Source organism: Ictalurus furcatus, chromosome 7, assembly GCF_023375685.1.
Source record: "Ictalurus furcatus strain D&B chromosome 7, Billie_1.0, whole genome shotgun sequence".
NCBI lineage: Eukaryota > Metazoa > Chordata > Actinopteri > Siluriformes > Ictaluridae > Ictalurus > Ictalurus furcatus.
The window spans coordinates 28167313-28183357 of NC_071261.1; the positions used below are offsets into that span (position 1 = coordinate 28167313).

Below are 16045 nucleotides of genomic sequence, written 5' to 3' on the forward strand. Positions count from 1 at the left end.
CCATACAAACACACAACAAGGAGCTGAGGACCGAGAACCAGAGCGGCCATTTACCTTTTTGCTCCACTTCTATTGCGCAGTGGAAAAAAGTGGAAAGAGTGTCAAGGCAGAGAAAGATTAGCATGAGTCATAAAGAAGATCTACAGGTACAAGTACATCTACACGGAGTGAGTCAGTGGACGTAAGAGACAGAAAGATTTATACACACATAAAATCAGTGTGGTCAAGGACAAAGATCTAGTCACAGTTAAAGTACAATTCTTGTAGTGCAGTGGTTCCCAAATTGACTTAAAGGACAGCTCAAGGCTTCATCAAGATAAAGTCTAAAAAATCTTATAGAAAAAAAGCCAATGCGTGTCGGTTCTTATTACTGTCTCAATTGCAGGGCGTTTTTAGTAATAATAATAATAATAAAAAAAAAACCTGTAATAGGATATAGGGATATTAGATTTCCTTGCAACCAATTAACATTTGGGAACCCCTGCTATAAACCACTATTGATGTTGCTACATTGGTTCGTCCCTATTAACGAAGAAAGGCGGTTAATCATTAGGGAAAGCAAGAGTGAAAGACAGAGACAGAGAAATGAGCCGAGAACCAGAAAACGAAAGGACTGATTATATGGCCGTTCTTGATGGTTTTTAGAGGGACTTGGAGGACGCCTTTTCAACTTGCAGGGTACTTGAAGATTACAAAAAAAAAAAAAACACTCATGTAATTACTTACACCATTAATCTGTGAGAACAGTGAATAAAAACCAAAGCGCACGTAGCAGATGATTTTTCCTCAAATTTGAGTAATTCTACACAAGCGACAAGACTTTCCAGGGTCGTCATGTAGAAAACTTTCTGTAGGTTCCTATCCGAAAAATTGAGGTTTCAATCACATGGAACTCTACAGCAGCACAAACAGTATTTCGGAGTAATATATCCCATGGATTAATCCCTGAAAAACCAATAAATGGTTCTTAACATACCTATTTTTATTATTCATGATCTCATATGCATATAAATAGGGCTACAGTCCTCCGTTTTGCAGAAACACTGGTATAAACACTGCCTACAGCAACAACAACAACAACAACAACAAAAAAACAAGAGGAACTTTTCAGAATAGGAGATAGATGTATACACTACTGCTGGATAAAATGGGGGAATGTTGACCAAGGCCATCTCACAGCTACATTAGTCAGAGTCAATAGCGCATCACAGATCACTTGCACATTAATGGAGTATTAATGTTTTCTGTTAACAAAAGCAAATTCATTCCCGGATGCTGCCTTTATTGCAGCAATCAGACGATTGCGCTGATTATGTTGAGGAAAAGAGGCAATCGCTGCAAATTGCCTTTTGATGTTGGCCTGTGACATGCTCATTAAGCCACCTCATACGGCTGACATAATGCGGCTCAGGGATGAAGAGCAACGGTCAGCAAGTTCTTGCTGAATAGTACCTGTTGTAAAGACTACAACGTCATCAGTATCTTTAACGCTACGTTCACAATAGCAAGCAACCGGCCACTCATGTCTCTTGGAGTTTTCGATTAAGAATGGTACTAGCCAAAATGTACAGCTTACAACTATACAATTTGTACACATCACTTGTGTTTAAAATGTATTTTAGTTCGATTTACTTGTTGCATGCTTGGCTTTGAAGTAGCTTCATTGGCAGATTAGCAAAAGCGAGCTAATTGTACTAGCTATGTACACTCACCAGAGTCACTAACAGGCAGTACGTTTACAAGGACAACAATAATCCGATATTAACCCGATTAAGACGATACTCTGATTAAGAAACTAGCATGTAAACAGCGATTATTGATGACCTTAATCCGACTAAAGTCATACTCGAAGTAAACACAAATGGAATTAAGACGTGTGGAGTATTCCTGTTTTAGTCGCATTATCGACGTGCGTTACAGACGTGTACACACCTTAATCACACTGTTAACATTGTGTGGGAGTTTTCACCGCATTGTGTGACAGGACACGTACACACACGGCAGCGCTCAACCGTTTGACGGCAAACAAGAGAGCACGGCTGCGTCCCAAACCGCGTACTTGCCTACTGTATAGTAGGAGAGAAATACATGTATTTCAGCCACTATATAGACGGTAAGTACGCGGTCTGGGACGCAGCCCACGGCTTCAAGCAGTCGTCTATTTGCATGTATTGCATGACAAATAATTAACCGCACTGGAAGAGTTCGTAAAATTAAAAATAAAAACACCCAAAACTGTATACGGTCCCATAACGAAGACCAACTATATGTCGATACGTGAGATTCTGGAGGGACGTCGGACGGCGTGGCGCGGGGACGTAATGACGTGTGCCGTTAATCGATCTATGTTCTAAAACATGTAAAACGGGTACATGAAAGGAATATTCTAAAAGCGACTCATGTAAACACCTTAATCACATTATTGTCTTATTCAGAATAAGGTCAATAATTAGATTACTGCTGTCCATGTAAACGTAGTTAATGTCTGCTACTTTTTCCAAGTTTTTTTCTTTTCTTTGTAATGTCTCTGTATACATTTAATGAGAGGTTGTATATGACAGGATAAAATTAAAACCAGCTACAAGTTGTTTTTTTTTCTTCTTCTTTTTTTCAGTGACCCCAAACAGTAAATGAGAAAAATAACTGCAAGTAGGAACAAAAGCTTGCAGTTAAAAGGGAACTGGAATTCAACTCGGACCACGTGCACCACTGGAGCAGGCCAAGTAATCATTCTCGCTAATCGTTTGAATTCGTCGCTTCTCTGTGTCGACCCTAATTTGCATAAAACTGAAAATAAATAAATAAATAAATCTCAGTTCGGATGTCGCTTGTTGCGCTGATGCGGAAGAAGTCGCAACTCTGTGCCGTACACCTACATCGAAAATAAACGATCACCTGTCATTTTGTCGCTTGCTGGTGTGAACGAAGGAAGGAAGGCTTATAAGGATTGTGAAATTTCTCTGGTTCCGAATCAGAAGCCAATTCCAACAGGACGGCGCCAGGAAATCTTCAATCCGTAAAGACGCTCCTTTCATAGCCGTTAAAAGAGTCCACATGTCCATTGTCAGTTGTTCTGCAACACCGATACACCAGTTTTTATGGACCGTAACATTGTTACATTCTGTTGCACTGCCAAATTGCACACACCAGTAACAGTGTGCGAAGAAACGCATATTTCCTTGCTATAAATCCCGACGTGTGCGTGGGAGATGTATACACACTTTTTTTTTTTTTTTCTTTTTTTTTTTTTACAAAGACCTGTTTTGAGCATACGTGTCGTTTGTACATCAGGCCCCGGCTCTGTTCAGAAGCATTCGAGCTAGCGCACGCCAAAGAGAAAAGGACTCATTACAGCTTGTGAAAAAACCTTGACAGGTTCCATATCTTTTTCTTTTTTTTTTTCTTCTCCCAACGACGTTTCTGAAGGGAAAAATGTTCTTGCACTACGGAAAAAAAAAAAAATCAATCAAGCTAGAGATATAGCTGATGACCATAGCTGTAAATAAAGGCTTTTTTTTTTTGTTTTTTTTTTTAAACCTCTATTCACTGGCAGAAAGCAGTAGAGCATGTGCTCCAATTCAGGGCTGATCTGAAAAACTAGAGGACTTAAACACCAAATGTAAGTGGAAAAAAAAAAAAAAAAACATGTCTGGAGAAGAGATTAAGAGACAACTCCGTACACGGGGCTTTTTTTTTTTTTTTTTCGTTTCAGCGCAGACAACTTTCACAGGGACGGCTGCAGACAATGGAATTGCTCTAAATCAAAAACCAGGCCTATTCAGCTGCAAACTCTAATGAAAAGACAAAGTCTAATTAACAGAGATGTGTTAAAAGGAACTACGCTCCCAGTTGTGCACGTTTTTTTTTTTTGACTATCAATAATCATGTATTTTTAACACCATTTTCTAGCAAGAGGGCTTGATCAAACCCACTTGTAGCATTTTTGGGCAGTTTAACGAGTCGTTGTTTTGTTATTACAGGACTATTATAGGACTACTGTTGGAATTATTAGCTCAGGTTTTAACAGCAAAATCTCCCGAATCAATCTTGCGCCAAATTGATTCAAATCTAAGATAAATCGATTGAACGTGAGTCCGAAATGAATGTTTTCATAGTAGTACATTAAGCAGAGTTCGATATTTGTAGAGATCAGATATCAGTGCACAGTAACTGGCAGCTTAGTTAATGACTTTTCCAGAGCCGCTTCCCAACATATTCCCAACACATCGGAAACAGTGCACAAGTTATTAATGGATGAGTAGCAGGGAATCCTCAGATGGACTGTCTCAGCTGACTGTATGATTCCTCAGAACGGGGCTCTGGCATGACCTCTGATCACCGATTTCAGGGGGAAAAAAAAGAAAGAAAGAAATAAATAAAATTCAATGCAAGTTTTTTTTTTTTTTTTTCATATTATCATATCTAAAAGGAGTTTTTTCCCCTGCTCATATCAGAAATTGAAGTTAATCCAATTTTGTTATGCCACAAGCCAGATGTTAAGCAGTGGGTTGTTTTTTTTGTTATTTTTTTGGAATTTTTATATCTTTCTCCACAGGCCACTCTCACTGCTGAGTAGGAGTGCACAGATCGATAATGTTTCACTCGATGATATTGCCAAAATAACTGCAGTCTCACGTAGTGGAAAAGTACAAATAGCTGGAGTGTTCAGGAGCTTGTTTTAAAGCTGATGCCTTCAGCCATGTTCTGAAGAAGCATGAGATGGGATTGAGGTTATTTACTGCTCAGTTGTTACTGCGCAAAAGCAAAAAATCACATCATTTATTTTGTAAAAAAAAAAAAAAAATTGGAAGGTGTATACTAAGGGCGTTTTCACACTTGGCATGAATACTCCAGTCGGATTCTGGACTTGTTTGTTGGTGGGGCTCATACTCGCAGGATTGCTACCACGTTTCTGAAAACGTGCATCCAACCATGGTAAGTTTATCAAAAGGTGCACACTAGGTTCATCAATTTTATTTTTATTTTTTGCCGTTATGACTCCTCAGCTCTCCGTAACAACCCATTCCACACCATCATGAAACCTAAAACAGGAAGTAGCGTCAGTGAGAGCGTCCACGTCTGATGTGAAACGCACCGCAGACCACTGTTTTCAAGAAGACCAGGGATCGGTACTCTGGCCCGCTCCTGGGTTTTGAAACCAGCGATCACACTTCACCAAATTTACCAAAAAAAATAAATAAATAAAAACCCAAGTGTGAAAACAACCCAAGAGTTAGAAGAGTTCCATACTGTGTACTTCACAATTTTAACGTTCATTCGTATGAGATGAAAAAATACTGGACGCTAAATAAACTGCCTTATGATACCAGAAGACGGTGAAGAAGTACTTACTATATGGGACACACTCATATTGGACTTCGAGATACTTGTATGTCCCAGGACAAGGATCTGGAAAGACGTCTGACCCAGTGATAACGACACATTGTGTCCGGTTGTTACATCTGAAAAACAGAACGAGATTAGCAGCCGGAGAGTTAGTATTTATCCGTTTTTGGTTGTTGTTTTTTTTTTTCTTTTCATATATAAGATTATCATTTCCATAATGAGAAAATGAGATCAGGGTTAAAAACAACTCACTCCTCCAGCAACGAAATAAAGTCGAGGGCGTTCGAATACGAGTTAAACGTTTTCAAAGCAGAAAAACAAAGCCGTATTTTAGGAATGACATTGTAAAATATTCATCAAGGATGCGACTATGTGAGGTTGTCACTCTCTCCTGCCTTTTAACAGTTACTTAACACGACTACTGACGGCTCTGGAACTGAAACAGAAGCAGCCGGATGCAACGCAAGAATTTCAATGCGAACAACACCAAAGTCATGTAGGTTTTATTTAAAAAAGCTCAATTAAAGACGAGAACAGTTTTCCCACCTTTACCCCTGGTGTTGAAAAGAAAGAAACCAACAAATCAAAATGGTTCTTGAGTCTTTTAAAAAAAAAATTTATTATTTTTTTTAAGATTGGAGCCAGGAAGACCGTGGCTCCATAGGGAGTCTTTAATAGCTTAAGTGAAGGGACGTTGATTGACAATGAGGCCAAGTGACTGTTAGTGCGTGAACTCAAAATTCACCTCAGGTCTCCAGAAAGAGGCTCATCAGGCATTCATCTGTTAGTGCTCTCACTGGAATAAATCACCTTAAGTATTTCAAACAAGAATCATTTGTGCATTTGTGTGTGACTGCTGGGAGAGTTCCCACTTTTACATTCGGCAGTGACCTTGACTATGAAGTTAGATATCTTCATGAATTAAAATGAATTAAGCGCGTGTGTGGGTGTGTGTGGGTGTGTGTGTGTGTGTATATGTGTATGTACGTGTGTGTGTGTGTGTATGTGGGTGTGTACATGAATTTAGCCTTTTATGAGGCCAAAATAGGTATGAAACCTCATCACGATGATTGGACAGTGTCAAGTGTCCTCATAGTCACGAAGTCCTCTCAAAATCAGTGTTTTACAGCTTTTACATGAAAAACTAGAAGAGGCAAAAATATTACCTTCTGCTTCCTGAGGTTAAAGTGTGTGTGTGTGTGTGTGTGTGTGTGTGTGTGTGTGTGTGTGTGTTAACATTATGGGGACAAAATAGGGTTGAAACCTCCTTACAATGATAAGACAGGGTCAAATTTCCTCATAAAATTAAGGTTTTACAACTTTCATTAGAAAGAAACTTTTATAGTTAAAAACATGCTCTGCTTACTGAGCTTCCAGTGTGTGTGTGTGTGTGCGCGCGTTTGTGTGTGTGTGTGCAGGCATGTTTTTACATCTTAGTCGGGACATTTAGACTGGAATATGTGACAAGATTGACCTTGTGGGGACATTTAGCTAGGTCCCTTGAGTAAAGCTTTAGTATAAAGAATTTTTACAGTAACACTGAGACAGAAGTTTCATTTGGAATGAATCATTATGGCAATGGAAGGTCCCCACAAAGATTGAAAAACGTACGTGCGTGTGTGTGTGTGTGTGTGTGTGTGTGTGTGTGTGTGCGTGCTCGCAGGCACGTTTTTACATCTTATTGGGGACATTTGGACTATGGAATATGTGACAATTTTGCCCTTGTGAGGACATTTAGCTAGGTCCCTTGAGTAAAACTTGAGTATAAAAGAATTTTTATAGAAACAATGAGACAGAAGTTACATTTTGGAATTAATCATTAAGGCAATGGAAGGTCCCCACAAAGATTGAAAAATGTATGTGTGTGTGTGTGTGTGTGTGTGTGTGTGTGAGAGAGAGAGAGAGAGAGAGAGAGACTTGGGTGTGTCCATTCGCTTGCCAGAATGGATTTCTGAGTAAATAAACGAAGAAATTGGCCAAACTTCAATCATGCTTTCTATATGCACAGGGATTTATGATACGATTGAAGCAAACACAGTAGACATTCTTCCACATAAAAATGACAAAATGGACCTCTTGGCAATCAACTCTTCTAAATATTTCAGATGGTTTAAAAGAGTTTGCTTCTTTTTTTGTGTGTGTGTGGGTGGAGGAGTTTAAAAAGAACTCCTTAAACGATTTTTGGAGCAGTACTTATGACTCTATATCCTGTAATTTACTCCAGACACTAATTTTAATAATTGGCTGATTGGGTTCATATTCATTCTTTCACCATAACAGCAAGGGTCTCTAAATATTTATACAAAACACACATAATGTCTGGACTTTTATGAATATTTTAGACTGGGCTATTTGGTTGGGAAAAAAAAAAACATGAGGAAACCATGAGTGCTAAGATTATCTCACAGTTGGAACTATTTTGCTCGGGCATGTTGCGGGGCAGTGATAAGGAAAAGAAATTATTTGCCGCATGACTCAATCCTTAAAATATATATAGAATATAATGTGGTGAAACAGCCTCAGTAAGCAATTATTTCAAATTTGCAAGACCTGAGAGTCTGTAGTATGGAATTAGGGGCTTTGTGACTTTGGTGGGGAATTTTAAAAGCATTTGGAGTTACTCAAACCAAAACCAAATATCAAACTATCTGCACGAAATGAAAATATTTCACATATGAGACACAAATATGAGATTCGGTACAAAGGATCGAACCTTTCCGAGGTTGACAAATTCTCTAATGAAGACTAGAATTCGATGGCAAGACGCTGCTGACATGGAAAACCTGCCAGAACGCACTAATAAATCATAAATCAAACTCAGCGTTAAGTGACAGCCTCATCAGGACAGTGTGATTTTACTCCTCCAAGGGTTAATGAGGAACGATAGTGAGACTTGTCAACAAAACCAACTAACACGTTTTTAATTGCCGTCTGTAAAGATGAGCTCTGAGAAACCTTGTGGGAATGAGATGAGCTACCTCGTGGCGCGAATGCCACCCAGTAGCAACATCATATTATTGCAATACCCTACATGCGGTGTCTTAATTATACAAGCAACACCAGCCAGTTTCATCACATAAAAATGCCTTTAAACTCCCTGTATGGCCACTTAAACCACCTTCCTCCAAAACACTGTATCTGGAAACAACTCTTTGGTTCTTAACATAACCTCTAATTAACAACGTGTCAGATTTTCTGCCCTTTAAAAAAAAAAACAATTGCCCGCTCCTTGCATCATCTGGCATATCTGAAAGGCCATGGTAATCCGTACAGGACGCTAGTTGTAAGACATTTGTGGCGTTTCCAATAAAACAACAGGGAAAAGGCCGTCTATAGCCAGAGGATCTACTATTCCAAAACGAGAAGCTTAAAAAAGAGAAAGTAATATATTAATGTGTTTGCATCAACGATTTCATTTTCCATTATGTCGTTGATGACAAGGCAGGAGTGGGTGGCAGGAAGGCACTTAAACGAGAAGAGACGCTTGAAGAGGAGCTAATTTTTCAGTTAGCATGCATTGTCGAACGTTTTGTGTTCGAGTACGCTATGAATTGCTGCTGAATGGCAATCATGCAGCCAGAGATATAACCTTGACAACGGGATGTCGACCACACACACACACACACACACACACACACACACACACACACACACACTCTGAGTCAAGCAGTAGAATTATATGTGTTGTGAGAGCTGGTTTGTTTTAAACATGTAAATCAGTACCAGGCATAACGGCTTGTTTGTTTGAGTAACTATTAAACACAACTGTTGTTTTTGTCTCATTTGCAGTTTTGTTTTTGGTTGAATCCAGGTTCAGACTTTATTTCAGACACAACACTGACTGAGCAGACGCAATTCTCAAGAGCTTCCCGTAACAGCTCAACAGCCTTAAGGAACAAAATATATATATATATATATAGATGGATGATGGAAATCTCTGAGCCCAGCATTATGGTAGAGTTTTTCATATAAAAATCGAGAAAACCTTCATTGACGAGAAGTCATCGTTTTCGTTCAGTCTCTTGTTCGCTCTTCTTTTTTCAACCTCAGTGAATGAATATTAACGGCAAGGACTTTTAAAGCACTTAAACACCAAAGATTCTTGTCTTTCATTACCGAATTCCGAAAAAAAAGCGATGTTTAAATATCAAGAGAGGGTTTTTTTTTCCGACAAAATCAACAGGTCCTTGAGTTTCCTTTCAACATTACTTCACTAACGTTCTTGTTAATTTTACTGCCCCTATTAAAAAGCATTATAAGAACATCCTCCCTTAAAGTCCTTGAATATCCTCCGGGGGAAAAAAAAAAAAAAAAAAAACACTCACCTCACATGCCTCTGCTTTTAACAAACATGGCTGCATCTGATTTAACTGTGAGGCGCTGCGGGTTAGCAGTGCTTTTTTTTTTTTTTTTTTTGCCAGATGCACAGCATTGGTTGGGCCTTATGAAATGTTAATATCGGCCGCTTTAAATATATACCATCACAGCTAGCAGCAGCAGCCGCAGCAGCAGCGTTCCCAGCACTATGAATATATGTGTGTAAGTGTGTGTGAGTGTGTACGTGTGTGTAGTCTGGCACCGACGCAAGAACGTCCTGAGAGAGCAGGAGCAAGCACAAGTGTCACAAATATAAATGGTTTGAGAGGAGCGCATTACTCAGAGCCACAGCCTGTGCCACTGCTGGCAAGAGCCGAGATTTGAACAAAGAAAACCAGCTTTTCAATCTGTAAAGAGCTGCTCAGGAAATGGCTATGTGTGTGTCTTATGAATAACATTTATGAGATGGCTTGAGCCATTGGCATGCCGAACATTAGGGACAACACTATGTACCGTGACAGCCGAAGGGCTTCCAATGCTCTAAAGTGTTTAACTAATTTGGCACATCCATTGTGTCTCTCTAGTATTTCACAGCTATTGTTTTAACTCTGGAATAGACCATGTGCCTGCCAGAAACGTCTGAAGCTCCCTTATCTTGACTTTTTTTTTTTTTTTGGACATTCCTTACAACAACTTCTCAGGTGCACCTGGTAAAGGAACTCTTTCGTGATCCGCGACTGAGCCTTACCACTGACATTCGGGTTTTGTTTATGTTATTTCAGCTGTCCCCTTAGCAGTAACTAACATAGCGACTACCAGCGAATGGAAAACAAGCGCCATACTTAAAGAACCTCTGAATAATAATAACGGTCTATCTACGAAACCAATCTGAAGGGCAGGAAATGGAGTCCACATTTCCATTATGAGTGATGCTTGGCACGCAGCCTTTACCTCTGAGATATGATTTTGTAGGCATCTGGGAGGTAGCAGTTGATGTTTTCCATCTGGAATGGGTCGGCGTCGCAGATCTTGTCGTCCGTGCGGCCGTAGTTGGCCGTCTCGATCATGATGACGTCGCTCCCCGGGCATCGGAGGTCGATGGGGTAACCTTCGCACGAGAGCTCTCGGCGTACCAGGCCGAACGGGAGAGCCGCTCGACTGAACGCTGGGAAACAGACCAGAAATGGAAAGGTTAACAACACTGAACAGCGACTGTTCTGCAGATGGAAACTGCTAATTACATTGCATTGTATTTGGCATTTTTTTCTTCTTTCGTTTGCTAATTAGCCACATGCAGAGATATTCCAAATATCCAAATATTAAAAGAAACCCAAAATGAGCTTGCAAAAAAAGTCTGTACGATCAAATACTGGACTGACTATCATGCCAGCTACGGCAAGGCTTGTAAGGTCTTTCCACGTCCGATCTGTCCCACTGATGCCCATTATTGGACCGTCCGTCCATTTTAAGTCGGTCCTTCATCCTCTAACTTAATCTGCTCGCTAAATAAAATGTCCATTTATGGCTTCAAGTCAAGTTTGAGATTTTGGACATGACCAAAATAGTTGACCTTCCTCAATCTAACAACAATCTAAAACCGGCCACGTTTTTTTAGAAAGAAAGAAAAAAATGTAGGAAGAGGAAAAATGACCACATTGAAGTGTATAAAAGTCTGTAGCTAGAATTTCTACTTGCTTTTGAGAATGTTAGCTACATACATTTCCTTAGAAGACAATATACATTTATTCCCCATGGTTTTATGAACCGTACTTGGTTCCATCACTATGGTTAAAGAACTCACACATTGACACATACCTGATGCTATAAAAAGGTGATTTTAAGTGTTATTCTCAACAAATTGGTAACGATAACAGCGGGAAACTCAATACAGTGAACTGTCCTCCGGCACACCATATATTTTCATTTGCATGTCAATGACTTCATAGCTGTTTCACCTCAACGACATTATGAACATGTTTCTTAATTTGCGCCTGAAATGGATATCTAGGTGCCTGTGATGTGCGGCTGAATCTGTCCACACAGCTTTTGTTAGGGAAGACAATTAAATAGACATTAGCGGATGCCCTTCATGGTTACTTCACTTTGACAAACAGTACCTCGTTCAAAGTGGCCAGCAGGATAGTGTAACGCGCCAGGAATGTGAGATGCTATGGTCATGGTTATGATTTTGGACAAAATGAAATGCTTGGCCATGCTTACTGAGTATGAGAGGGCGGGGGGTAGGGGTAAAAAAAACTCCCAAAGAAAGTAGATGTTCAGTAAGTTAAAAGAAAAGAAAGGGGGGAAACAATCTCCATTAGCAAAAGACAAAGAGCTTAACCTCAATTGCGTGTTTTTTTTTCTGCAAAAGATGAAAGACTACACGCGTTTATTTTTTTTTTGTTGCCTGACACAGACCAGACACATAGACAAGACTTTGATGATAACTTTAAAGAATCAGTCGTATCAATTAAATTAACACCTTCAGCATCACTCTATGAATTTCTTTTGAAAAGAATTTTAAAAATGATATGTTAAAGAAACTCCCATGAGCACAACAGTGATTGTGAACTAAAAAATTCAGATTCCAAAAACACGGTGACAAAGTTATAAACGAACTGAGGCTACACGCAAACTTAAGAGTTCTACTTACTTACTTATATTCATTTACAGCTCAATTCTCAATTCTGATTGGTCGGAAGGCGTTTATTCATTTTCTATAACAGCAGCTCTGACAATTGTGCCAGCTGTCATTCAAATCAAAGGTTTATATTAACGCGCTTGTTCTGATATGTGACCGTTTCTATAATAAAAGCCCGTTCACAAGGACTTGTATCATTTTTAGTCTAATAACAAATTTAAGTTTAATAATATTAACAGTTTATAAAAACGTGTTGCAAAGAAAAACAAATGCTTGTTACATCGGTGAGGTTTTCTGTAAGGAGATGTTTATTTAACAGTTATGGAAGGAGTCTCCAGTGTCAGCACTTTGTAATAGTAATAGTAATTTTTCCACCATGGCAAAGTCTTCAGGACAGAAGGATTTGAGGGAACGGATACTGACGGGACGATGGCGCAACATTAAATGTAACGATAAAGAGATACAAAATTAGGATCTGACTTTTCTTAAATAATCAACTATTGCAATTGTTGGCAAACTGCTGTAGTATATGTGGAATTAAACACTGTATGACATGCTGTTAGTGAAAAATAATACACTTCTGGGTGGTAACATTAACTTTGCTTCATGTCAGGCCCCACTGTTAATTGTTTTGCTATAACATCGCATCCATCCATCAATATTTTCCGTACCGCTTATACCACACAGGGTCGCAGGGAGCCTGGAGCCTATCCCAGGGGACTCGGGACACAAGACAGGGGACACCCTGGATGGCGTGCCAACCCATCACAGGGCACAATCACACACACACATACTCACACTACGCGTTTGGAAATGCCAATCAGCCTACAACGCATATATTAGGACTGAGGGAGGAAACCTGGAGGAAATCCACGTGCACAGGGTGGAGATGGGAATCAAACCCTCAACCCTGGACGTGCAAGGCAGTCGTGCTCCTCGACATCACGCTCTGTCGTGTTTTATTCCAATTCAAATAGCCAATATCACAAGAACATCATGTCATGAGTTCCTCATTGTATCTCAGAAGCACAGTTTACGTTTCACAGCACTTTAAGTGCTCAACATTTATTCTCTTTCAACTCCAAAAATGTCTCTACCTCATGCCTGTGTTCAAGGTTTCTCATACAAAGTAAGTGTACTTGTTCACGCTTTTTTTCTTCTTCACTACTTTATAAAGGTATGTGAGAGAGTAAGAGTTATACAAAGGCAAAGGGAGGAAACTAAGAAGGTAAAGTCAAAGCGAGCGAACAAGAAAGAGAACATGAATCCTAGCCACATGAAGTGTAATTTAATCCATTTTACAGTCGTGCCGATCGAAAGGAAGGACTGTCTGGAGTCCACACTGGGGGAAAATCTATATACCGTGCTCTACAGCTGTGGGTGCAGCCAAACAGCCATGCTTAGGGGAAAATTAACTGGTTGCCTCGATTGTGTTCCCCTTTAACAAATGATTCGAAAAGTTTGGGTTATTTTGTAAATGCCAAGCTGTGGCTACTTCAAGTGGAGAAAAAGGACAAAAAGGAAACAAACAAAATGTTCCTTCTCAGATAGTACGCACCGTATGTGGTGCAGTGCAGGTCTGCTATGAAACCCAGCAGTGGAGAGACAAAAAAAAGGTACAGCGGCTCCATTTTCGCTTCAGAAAGCATAAGGAGATGGAATGAACTGTCAATAATCACAGTCGTTAGCGGCAATCCTCGGTCCCAAAGGGGGCAGCTGCCATTTGTGTTTTCTGCACCATGCTCTCCAATTAGCCTGCTCTCAGCCTGTTGCCTTGGCAGAAAGAAAAAAAAAAAAAAAGGAAAATAAAATAAATAAAAAAATACAAAATACAAAAAAAAAAACCACAACAATGCGCTGTTCTTTTTCATTCCACCATTCATTCTACAGTTCTTCCATGTAACCAGCTCACTTAGCTCCCTAACTCTTACACCATTCCATTATGAGCGTGGGCCTGACACCACCACCACCACCACACACACACACACACACACACACGTGCATCCATACTATAATAGCTGACCCTTAGTTACAGTGTTGATGAGCACCAGCTCCTGGCACTCAACTCCTCTGCTGTGCTTCTGCCAAACTCTTCCTCTCTCTCACTTCTTACTGTGTGTTTCTAGTCTGGTCTGAAGCTGTGTAAGCTGAGCCCGTTAGCACTCAATTGCCCCAATCACATCTCATTTACATAATACGGAAAAGAAACTGTAGTATACTGAAAATATGAGAGCTTTTTTCTTTTCTTTTTTTGCATTGTATCCGGCCTTTTGAAAGGCATCGGGCACTTGGGATCCATTTTGTACTGATACAGGTGAATGCCTCATGAGTACCTAAAAAGCATGAAATGTCTGGATTCCACTGTGCTGGAATGACTGTTGGGTTTTGAAAGCTGAAAACAACACAGTCCTATTGCTGTACCTTCTTCTACCGACACTCCACTGGAAGACTACCAAAAACCTGCATTCATGATGGCAGTTACTTTAACCATCGTGGACAACTCCATTTACTAAGCTAGGACCTTCCCAGTGTGTTAGAGATGTAACCGAATCCAAATGTTATTCAGAATGAACAGATGTTCTAAAGAGAAGTGTTCACAAAGCAGCCGATTGAGACTAGAGGTGTGCATCGTGACCGAGATCCAACGGGACGAACAATAAAAGTAGAGCGAGTGGGAGGTTTTGTAGATCTGTATGCATTTACCGTGTTTATACATTTCTTCCTTGTAACTGCAGTCACGGTGGTTTAAATTCATCTACTAGTTTATATTTTGGGAAACGGAATCAAGTAAGTTCATTAGAAAAATCCACAGTTGGATACCAAGAAAAAAATCGATATGTGATATCTATGTGAAAAAGATTATGAACACGAGTGACGTTGGCATTATCTACCGAAAACAAAGAAAAATAAACATTCCAGTTTGGACCATGGTCACTTCAGGTTTAAATACAGATAGAGATAAATGATTCACCCCTATAAAGTACGGTATACTGCAAACTAGCAGAGCGATTCACGCCTCTGGATAACGAGATCCATCCACATCTGGAACAGTGGGCTGTTAGACTAACCCTGACCCCTCCCTCGCGTCACCACAAAGACTGATGAATAGCCGAAAGCTCGTTCTTCATGGTGGGGTGTGACAGGTTTATCACACTTTAACGCTGTGCAGAGAGAAGGCAGGCTGTGTGTTTCATGGCGTTTTCAAATTCGGAGGAGATAAAACAAAGCCGAACATATTGCCTTTGTGCGGGACCACCCGTCACCGAGCCCCTCCTTTCCCTCCATCTCCATCTCTTTTGGCACTAAAACTAGTCGCATCCATCAAACGTATGGGGTCTGATCGCAAACAGCTGTCAACAGAAGGCCTAGAAATTGATGAAGCCTGATGCTGGAGTGCAAACCTCCCCCGTGCGAGATGCATGTCTCCGAGGGCTCAGAGGCTAGAAACAAAGTTAAATCAATAACAGGGACAGGGGAGTATCTGGACTAACCTGGGAACCCATCTCTGACAACTAATTACGATGCCATTCGGAATCAGGCAGTCAGTTTATCAAGCCCGACCTCCGGGTCAACATAATCCGCCAGCCGCGAGCGCTGAAAAACACTCCACTGTTTCTGATAACACATCTCACTAAATCTCGACTGTCACGCTGCGATTTTTGAAGAAAGTTTTATTTGCATCCGCTCTACCGTACGAGTGCACGGAACTGTCGAAAGCAACTCTGCTTAGATGTCTCAGAA

General features: G+C 40.2%; 1 protein-coding gene across 6 annotated transcripts in view; it reads right to left on the reverse strand.

Moving 5' to 3' along the window:
* LOC128610374 (adhesion G protein-coupled receptor L2-like) overlaps window positions 1-16045 on the reverse strand; it is a 142396-nt gene that overhangs the window by 77891 nt on the left and 48460 nt on the right. For all 6 annotated transcript variants that reach the window (XM_053629644.1, XM_053629643.1, XM_053629642.1 and 3 more), the window contains exons 3-4: window positions 10615-10828; window positions 5353-5462 (exon numbers count right to left, since the gene is read on the reverse strand). In XM_053629644.1, coding sequence (XP_053485619.1) covers window positions 5353-5462; window positions 10615-10828 — 324 coding nt within the window. The remainder of the gene's footprint in view (window positions 1-5352; window positions 5463-10614; window positions 10829-16045) is intronic.